Below are 9,875 nucleotides of genomic sequence, written 5' to 3' on the forward strand. Positions count from 1 at the left end.
TCAAAAGTTTGGACACAACTACTCATCCCAGGGTTTCATTTTACTACAGAGTTTTGATTCTATGAAACACATAGGGAATTATGTAGTAACCAAAAAGCATTTAACTCAAAATATATTTTATTTGAGATTATTCATAGCCACTCTTTGCCTTGATGACAGTTTTGCACTCTTGGCATTCTCTCAACCAGCTTCACGAGGTAGTTACCTGAAATGCATTTCAATTAACAGGTGTGCCCTGTTAAAAGTTCATTTGTGGAATTTTCTTCCTTCTTAATGCGCTTGGGCCAATCAGTTGTGTTGTGACAAGGTAGGGGTGGTATACAGAAGATAGCCCTATTTGGTAAAAGACCACGCCCATATTATGGCAAGAACAGCTCAAATAAGCTGTTGACATGCAGTGTGGACGGAATGTTTTATTAACAGGTGGGAGTAAATTGGGCAACGCTGGCACACTCAACGTGTCCTGTCCGGGTGTAAGGTTGAGTAGATGCATCTAAAAAGAAAATACCTTGAAGCTTGTGGGACTTTTGTGTTTTTATTGACATGGTATTAAACAGCGGATCTATTTGCCCTTCTTGGCCTTGATCTTCCTCAGGTAGAACTCCAGCTCCTTGCCCTCCAAAATGTAGCCATCCACCCTGCCGCACTGGCCCGGCTTGGAGGCAATGCATGCTGGGAGAGAGAGAGAGAGAACAATTATTACCAAGTCAGAGAAGAAACACCAAGTAGAAGTTAACAGAAGTCCCATCAGAAAATTGACATGGGATTTTGTCGCCGAGGATTCAGATGTCATGAATAAATTGACCATCACCGTTGTAATGCAGTGTTCCTCACATCTGTTACAAGCCCAGCACCACACAATTCAGCTGATGGAAGTTCGGTCAATAAGGTGTTAGTGCCGGGGAGGAACGATTCAGACATTTCTGACCAAGACTAAAAAGCATTATTAGATCCCCTCACGAGTGTTTCTGCACGTCTGGGAAACTAAGCCTGCATACGCCGAGTACCCGGATGAAAACCACAATAACCAGTAACTGGAGTATATGTATCAAGCATTTCAGACTAGGAGCGCTGATACAAATCACCCTTGACCTTTAAAATCAGCAGTGCTGCCCAGTAGAAACAGAGGTCGGAGACTCACCGAGGAGTTTCCCCTGCATGAACTGTTCTTCCAGGAGAGGGCTGATCTTGCAGTTCTTCTTGCGCTCGTCAAACTTCTTCTGAATCTTCTTCGACCTCTTCTTGTTGATCACCTCTTCCTCCTCGGGAGTCTAAAAACAGGAAATAAAGACGTTAGGCGATTAATGACGGGCACCAATGGAATACTTGTACGATTTCAAGTACATTGTACTGCACTGTTGAGTCTGCACGAAAACATTTCACAGAACCGTTTATACCTGCAGTTGACCCCCGGCCTGCTAACACAATTTGTCTACAAAATTAAATCTCCAGTATATTTAGTTTCACTCAGTTCCGGTAATAAAACCCAAGGTCATTCAGTAGCAGACATGGAGAACGGCATCTCCATCAAAATACCCGAGATTATAAACACATTGATAATGTTTATCACACAAAAAAATAACAAGGGATTAGTGTACTGGCTTTGGGACTCGGCTGTCAGCTAGTATCCGTTAGTGAAAGTAGTACTCTACATTAAGGCTTCTGTTGACAGGCGATAGTGGATACCGGCAGACGCTGTGGCCAAAAGAAGCACATTTAAGGAATTAGGTTGCCATTTGGGACAATATAGTAACAGAACATTCATTTTTATTAAGATGACAGTACATAAGGAAATCAGTCAATTGAAATAATTTCATTCGGCCCTAATCTATGGATTTCACATGACTGGGAAAACAGATCTGCATCTGTTGGTCACAGATACCTTAATAAAGAGGTAGGGTTTGGATCAGAACCAGTCAGTATCTGGTGTGACCATTTTCCTAATGCAGCGCGACACATCTCCTTCACATAGAGTTGATCAGGCTGTTGATTGTGGCCTGTGGAATGTTTTCCTACTCCTCTTCAATGTCTGTGAAGTTGCTGAATATTGGCGGGAACTGGAACACGTAGTACAAGTCGACCCAGAGCATCCCAAACGTGCTCAATGGGTGACATGTCGGAGGTGATGGCGGCAGGAAAATGGCACGACAACGGGCCTCGGGAGAATGTCACGTTATCTGTGCATTCAAATTGCTGCCGAAAAAAATGCAATTGTGTCTGTGGCTTATGCCTGCCCATACCATAACCCCACCACGGGGAACTCTATTCACAACGGCGACATCAGCAAACCGCTCACCCACACAATACACGCTCGGCCAAGTACAGTTGAAACTGGGATTCATCCGTAAATAGCACACGATGCCAGTCGAAGGTGAGCATTTACCCACTGAAACCCCGTATGATAGAGAAAAGAACATTAAATCCCCTGGTGGACAGTCTTGCAGTCAGCAAGCTAATTGCACCCTACCCTCAACTGGAAACAAACTGTACATTTTAGAGAACCCTTTTATTGTCCCCAGCGCAAGGTGTACCTGTGTAATGATCATGCCGTTTGATATTCCACACCTGTCAGGTGTCAGATCTTGGTAAATGAGAAATGCTCACTAACAGGGATGTAAAGGATTTAACAAAATTGAGGGAAGGTATCTTTTATTTCAGCTCATTAACTTCTTTGGGGTACACACACCCCCTTCTCAATTTCCACCTAAAGACATACCCTAATCTAACTGCCCGTAGCTCAGGCCCAGAAGCAAGGATATGCATTTTCTTTGTATCATTTGAAAGGAAACTCTGAATGTTGTGGAAATTTGAATTGAAAGCAGGAGAATATAACAATAGATCAGGTAGAAGAAAATACAAGGAAATAAAAATATATGTTTTCTGTTTTTTTATTGTTGCTGCATCATCTTTCAGCCAAACATACTGATAGGATGCTGTGGGTGGTTTGACCAAGAACAGCCAAACATACTGATAGGATGCTGTGGGTGGTTTGACCAAGAACAGCCAAACATACAGATAGGATGCTGGGGGTGGTTTGAATGAAGAACATAAGATGGCAACAATAGCTGAGCAAAGTTTTAGACAGATAACTTCAACAATGAGCGAGCTACATGATATTGAGCGTGAAGTCACCCAGGTGTCCCACACAAATGTACCCAAAGTGGCCGAATTGGTACAGCGATACATTTGGAAGGAAAGTACTATATACAAAATACAGCTATTCCAACACACCCCAACAAAATATTTAAAAAATAATAAATAATAAAAACAAACAGGTAACTACGGCCCATAGCAGTTTACTCCTTCTGCTGTAAAGCAGAGGCTTACTGAACAGGTGGTGCAGGTGATGGGGCATTTCCTGTGACAAAGGGCACGTGATCAGTAGTCATTGGGCCAAAATAAGTCAGTCAACGATAGACCGGTACTACCATTGGTGCTCAATGAGGTCATTGATTGGCTTCTTCAAATCGGTTTGTTCAATACGCCCCAGGAAAAGAACCATCAAGTATGGTTGTTAGTAACAACCAGAGGATTGCAACGAAACCAACCGTGACCGGATAAACGTTTGTTTAGTGTGTGTAATTACCACGAACGCTTCGTCCAAAGTTGAATGAGACGGAAATCACGACGCAAGCGGTTTACAAATATTGTGTTAGGCTATAAAAATGGATGTTATCAAACAAAACGAACATTCACTGTGTAGTTAGGACACCTGGCATTGCCAACAGACAAAGATATTTAAAGGTACGCAATTTATTTTGTTATTTCCAAGCTAATGCTTGGTTGGAAAATGCTAGTAATACTTGTGGCTGCGTGGCGCCGTCCTCAGAAAATAGCACGTTTGCCTTCGCAGTAAAGCCTTTATGAAATCTGACACAGCGGCTAGATTAATAAGATGTTCATCTTTTAAAATGGTGTAAAATACATTTACAAGAATGTTTAAAACAACGATGTGTTTAGAATGTTGGCGCTCTGCAGTGACACCGCACGTTGGCCTGGTGGGACGTTAGCGTCTCACCTACCCTACAGAGGTTAAAACATGGAACCAACACTTTACATGTTGCAGTTATACATCTTCGTTCAATTCAAAACCGGTGCACTACATAGGAGCCATTTGGGACTTGTACGTACCAGCTTGGCTCCCTTCTTGCGTCCCAGAGGAGTGGCGAAGTGGGCCTCATACCACTGCCTGTAAGGCAGGCTGTCGACGAGAACGATGCAGTTCTTCACCAAGGTCTTGGTTCTCACCAACTCGTTGTTGGAGGCGTTGTACACCACATCAATGAGCCTGGTCTTACGAGTGCAGCCTGCAAAATGAACACAAGACCGCGTCAATATCAACATTCCCACCTGTGTGTAGTGGTAATATTACAGGGGTGATGAAACAGGGGTTCAAGCACAGTCTGTAGAAATAAACAGGCCCATGAGCGTTTTTAAGTAGCTTTAGAATGGCAAAATTTACACCAAACGTGGTCACGTTTCATGAACTGAAATATAATCCATATCATCCTCGCCCCAACCTTTAAGGTATCTGTATTCCCAGTTGTGTGAAATCGATCGATCAGGGCCTAATGAATTCATTTCAATTGGCTGTTTATTTTTACTCAGTAAAATATTGGAAACTGTTACATGTTATGTTCAGTTTACATTTCAGTAGCAGTATGGCCAAATGCACACATGTAGGTGGTAAATCAGGTGAAATTAATTGAGCTCTCAAAACACATTGCGTTTCATGAGTGAGTCTAGCTTTTGTCTTTCTCAGAGTCACAAATATCGTCACAAACATTCAGTAGCAGAACTGGACATGAATATCGTCATTGAAAGACTCACGACACCTTTACAGATTTAACTAGTGTGTACAGCAGAACAACCTTATGGAAACTTACACTCAGAGCCCCATGAGAAGTTACCTACGTCGACCCTCAGAGCGCGGTACTTCTTGTTGCCACCGCGGGTCCTCACCGTGTGAATACGGCGAGGTCCAATCTAGAAGAGAAGCAAGTTTTTTTAGTGGAAACCAACTAAATCATGAATGATTGCATTATGTATAGGGATACCTGGTGGCCACAGGTGCCCAATTGTTTGGCATAGGTGTGTCAGTGTAACTATGACAGTCCGGGTCATTGGTAGGTCCTAAAACTTTAACCAAAACGGTCAAAACAGACCTACCTATGGTCAATTTGTAATCATCCACACCACAAACAATCAAACCTTATTTTACTAGCTACTGTCCACAATACCGATACACGTGGTCAGCGTCTTCACCTTTGTGTTTGCAGGGGGGCGACCCAGTTCATACTTCCTCTTCTTGTGGTAGGGTTTGCGTTTGCCGCCGGTCTTGCGGCGTTTATGCCAGTTGTCCCTAGAGATACCTGGGCCACAGAAACAAGACACTAGTGAGAAAGATGCGAACTTTGCAACAAACAAAAAAACACTAAAGCCAAAGGAAGCCATTGTGCTTGCGAGTGTCAGTTCTCCAAGGTGGTTATCCGCACAGTAATCTCGGAAACCTAATCGTCATCATATTCACTCAAACACAAAGCTTCTCCGAATAGTGAACCACTACCTAGGTAGCGCTAGCACGTTAGCCTAAGCTAGCGTGATTCTGAGTAGCCATTGCCCAACATCAGCACAGTACTAATAAAGATTAACGTTATCCCGTTAAATCACTGAACATAGTCCTGTAGATACACATTTCTTCGTAAGCATGCAAAGATTTAGTCGATATATAGATTAATTAGTAAAAGAGGTACTAAATTGAGAATGTTTTTTAAAAATAAACTTATCCAGAGGCCTATCGCTAGCTTACAACTAAAATCCCTAGCTAACGAGGAAGACTTGGCAGCAAAATGTCTACCAAAACAATGCAACACAGCAATGTGTATTAGGTTTAAGGTACACCAAACTAGGTAACTACTAAAACAAGAGAGTGCAATTTGAGAACTATCTGCAAATGCTCACTTGCAAGTCAGCTAGACTAGCCCATGAGAGCAGCCATCTTGTAACATGACATCCTTTTATAATAATTCAGTTAAAAACAATAATCTATGGTGATATTAGTGCAACTCAACAACATTCCAGTAAGATATTCAAATAAAAAGTAATCTGCCAAACCATTATAGTTATATTCCTGATGTAAAACAAGTGATGGACAAGGATTCTCTCAGCGACCGGAGGATGAAAACACGTACCCATTCTCAGGCGCCGGCTGGAAAGAGAACACGCAAAGGTTCATGGGGAAGTTTGAAGGTGTCAGATATCGCGAGACTGTACGATAACTCTAGAAATCCATGAGCGCAAACTGAAACGTTGACTGCCGCCATCTGTGTGTGTGCACCACCCAGGATAAACTAGAAAGCCCCAAAACTATTACTGCAGAGATGTATACTTCGAGTACCAGTCAAAAGCTTGGACAAGCCTCAATCCAGAGTTTATTTAGACTATTTTCTACATTGTACAATAATAGGGAAGGCATCAAAACTATCAAATAACAGAATCATGTTGTAACCCCCCCAAAAAGTGCTAAATCAAAATATATTTTATATTTGAGATTCTTCAATGAAGCCACCCTTTACCTTGATGACAGCTTTGCACACACTCTGCATTCTCTCAACCACCTTAAATTAACCCTAATTATTTCTAAAACTAATAGCATTGTATTTTGGACAAATCATACACTAAACCTCAACTACATCTTGTAATAAATAATGTGGATATTTAGCAAGTTGAGATGACTAAACTGCTTGGAGTAACAAAGATTACTTATGTAACCATGGTTATGTGAGCTATATGGATCACTCCAATATATTGGTATCACTCCGCAGCGGAGGGATACATCCGACGTGAGGATTTACAGATTTACTCCAGTCTACACCTGTCACTGCTGGGGTCAAATCAAATCAAATTTCAAATCAAATTTTATTTGTCACATACACATGGTTAGCAGATGTTAATGCGAGTGTAGCGAAATGCTTGTAAAAAAATCTGTCTGTAGGCAGGGATCAACAAAATGGAGTCGTGGTCAGCTTTTCCGAAAGGGGGGCGGGGCAGGGCCTTATATGCGTCGCGTCCACCCCTATAAATAGACCACATGGCCACGACCCACGTTCTCTACATTTTTGAGGCTCCTCTAGCACCGTAGAGGAGAAGCAGAGGCAGGGAAAGGGTGTGTCAGGGGTCCCGCCTTTCGTCTGGCGCCCCGAGCGCCTTGGTCCCTCAGTCACGTCCCTATGGCGGTGATGGTTGACAGGTTATTGTTCCACCGCACGCTGTGCCCCTCCCCACTGCCGTTCCTCAGCACGAGGCGAAGGGGCAGGAGGGGGACCCCACCGTCGTTTGGGTGCAGGTGTGTGACGACAGTCCGTCTGCCTTGGACCCAGGGCCTGAGGTGGCGGCATAAACCATCTCAGAGTCTCCCTACGAACCTCATCAGTCTGCTCCAGAACGTCATTAACCCCTGTGCCAAAAGGTCAGCACTGGGATGATGGGGAGAGTGGAAAATGTGCTCTGGAGAGCAGTTGGCAGACGGGATTGGGCCAGCCAGAGATGGCGCCGGGAGGTAACCACCTGCATCATAGCCCGCTCCCCTCTGCCCAGGCACGAGGTATGAAGAGCTCCAGGGGGGATGCCACCATCACACCTGTCACAAAGGGAAGACATAATAAACTCAGCCAAGCCAGCGAGGCCACGGAGCAGAGGTACAACGCCCTGGGAGAGTTTGTCGTGACCCACTTGGAGGGATAGGATCTCAGTGAGGGATACATTACCCAGTACCTCGGCAAAAATGGGGAAGTCCCCTGTGGGAAAAACAGGCAAGACAAAACAGCAACCAGGTAATGGATCTAATATGTGAGTTTTTTTACTTGTTTTTTTTTTAACACCAACTGTAATATTACCTCGCTGGTTTCATATCCAGCAGTAAAAACAGCACCATATGATGGAGTAACTCTGTTAAGGAACTCCAAACGTAATGTCTCAATGTAGTGGAAGTCCACCACGACACTCTTACATTATGTATGTGGAAAAAACAACTTTAGGGCAATTAGCAGATAACCCAACAGCATGTTAAGCAATTCACAACACAAGCCAGGATGCACACGGAGTCGTAGTGTAACGTCAACGAAACACAAGCACAACAAACCACGGACGGAAGATACAGATCAACCGCTCGTAGCTGAGTGCAGCACTCAAGAGGGGCTGCTGCAAACAGTCAGTGAGTATACGTCCACGCAAGATATTACACTTACCAAGCGAACTTCATAAAGTTTGAACCTCAAACCATACGGACGTCCGCTGAGAAAATGAGAGAACATGTTTCGCGGCCATGGGGTCTATATATAGGGGCGAACCCCAGCCGTGACACAGGTGTACACGGGAATAAATCTGTAAATCCTCACGTCGGATGTATCCTTCCGCCCCGGAGTGACACCAATATATTGGAGCGATCCAACATAGTGAAACATAACCCTGTATTGTAAACTGTCATGGTCAAAACATATTGATACAACAGTAGCTAAAATATGAAGAAGTCTGTCCATAATAATGCGCCGCTCTGCCTTAATATCAACAAGGCAACAAAAAAATATAAAAAAACACCTTATGGAACAGCGAGGACTGTGAAGCAAAACATACATAGGCACAGACACATGTATACACACACGATAACATACAAACACATATTTAGTACTGTAGATGTGGTAGTGGTGGAGTAGGGGCCTGAGGGCACACAGTGTGTTGTGAAATCTGTTAATGTATTGTAATGTTTTTAAAATTATATAAACTGCCTTAATTTTGCTGGACCCCAGGAAGAGTAGCTGCTGCCTTGGCAGGAACTAATGGGGATCCATAATAAACCCCAGGAAGAGTAGCTGCTGCCTTGACAGGAACTAATGGGGATCCATGATAAACCCCAGGAAGAGGAGCCGCTGCCTTGGCAGGAACTAATGGGGATCCATAATAAACCCCAGGAAGAGTAGCTGCTGCCTTGACAGGAACTAATGGGGATCCATAATAAACCCCAGGAAGAGTAGCTGCTGCCTTGGCAGGAACTAATGGGGATCCATAATAAACCCCAGGAAGAGTAGCTGCTGCCTTGACAGGAACTAATGGGGATCCATAATAAACCCCAGGAAGAGTAGCTGCTGCCTTGGCAGGAACTAATGGAGATCCATAATAAACCCCAGGAAGAGTAGCTGCTGCCTTGGATCCATAATACATACAAATGAGGTAGTCACCTGGAATGCATTTCAATTAGCAGGTGTGCCTTGTTAAAAGTTCATGTGTAATTCCTTTCCTTCTTAATGCGTTTGAGTCAATCAGTTGTGTTGTGACAAGATAGGGGTGGTATACAGAAGATAGCCCTATTTGGTAAAAGACCAAGTCCATATGATGGCAAGAACAGCTCAAATAAGCAGAGAAACGACAGTCCATAATTTCTTTAAGACACGAAGGTCAGTCAATATGGAACATTTCAATAACTTTGAACGTTTCTTCAAGTGCAGTCGCAAAACCCATCAAGCGCAATGATGAAACTGGTTTCTCATGAAGACCGCCACAGGAATGGAAGACCCAGAGTTACCTCTGCTGCGGAGGACAAGTTCATTAGAGTTAACTGGCTCTCATGAGGACCACCACAGGAAAGGAAGACCCAGAGTTACCTCTGCTACAGAGGACAAGTTCATTAGAGTTACCTGTCTCTCATGAGGACCACCACATGAATGGAAGACCCAGAGTTACCTCTGCTGCAGAGGACAAGTTCATTAGAGTTAACTGGCTCTCATGAGGACCACCACAGGAAAGGAAGACCCAGAGTTACCTCTGCTACAGAGGACAAGTTCATTAGAGTTAACTGGCTCTCATGAGGACCACCACAGGAA

The 9,875-nt window shown here is 43.7% G+C and overlaps 1 protein-coding gene and 2 non-coding genes across 3 annotated transcripts; all 3 read right to left on the reverse strand.

The window, feature by feature from the left end:
* Window positions 1–516: 516 nt before the first annotated feature.
* Window positions 517–6,220, reverse strand: LOC139386861 (ribosomal protein S8a). The gene is made up of 6 exons (XM_071132719.1): window positions 6,192–6,220; window positions 5,266–5,372; window positions 4,887–4,986; window positions 4,132–4,307; window positions 1,142–1,271; window positions 517–672 (listed from the first exon to the last, which is right to left on the reverse strand). The coding sequence occupies exons 1-6, from the start codon at window positions 6,193–6,195 to the stop codon at window positions 563–565; spliced, it is 627 nt and encodes a 208-aa protein (XP_070988820.1). The 5' UTR covers window positions 6,196–6,220; the 3' UTR covers window positions 517–562.
* LOC139387623 (small nucleolar RNA SNORD38) lies at window positions 4,755–4,823 on the reverse strand. Its single transcript, XR_011629202.1, has one exon. It is a non-coding gene; the product is annotated as a small nucleolar RNA SNORD38 (small nucleolar RNA).
* On the reverse strand, window positions 5,091–5,197 carry LOC139387624 (small nucleolar RNA SNORD46). Its single transcript, XR_011629203.1, has one exon. It is a non-coding gene; the product is annotated as a small nucleolar RNA SNORD46 (small nucleolar RNA).
* Window positions 6,221–9,875: the final 3,655 nt, after the last annotated feature.

The sequence above is a fragment of the Oncorhynchus clarkii genome, chromosome 28, assembly GCF_045791955.1.
Source record: "Oncorhynchus clarkii lewisi isolate Uvic-CL-2024 chromosome 28, UVic_Ocla_1.0, whole genome shotgun sequence".
Taxonomy (NCBI): domain Eukaryota; kingdom Metazoa; phylum Chordata; class Actinopteri; order Salmoniformes; family Salmonidae; genus Oncorhynchus; species Oncorhynchus clarkii.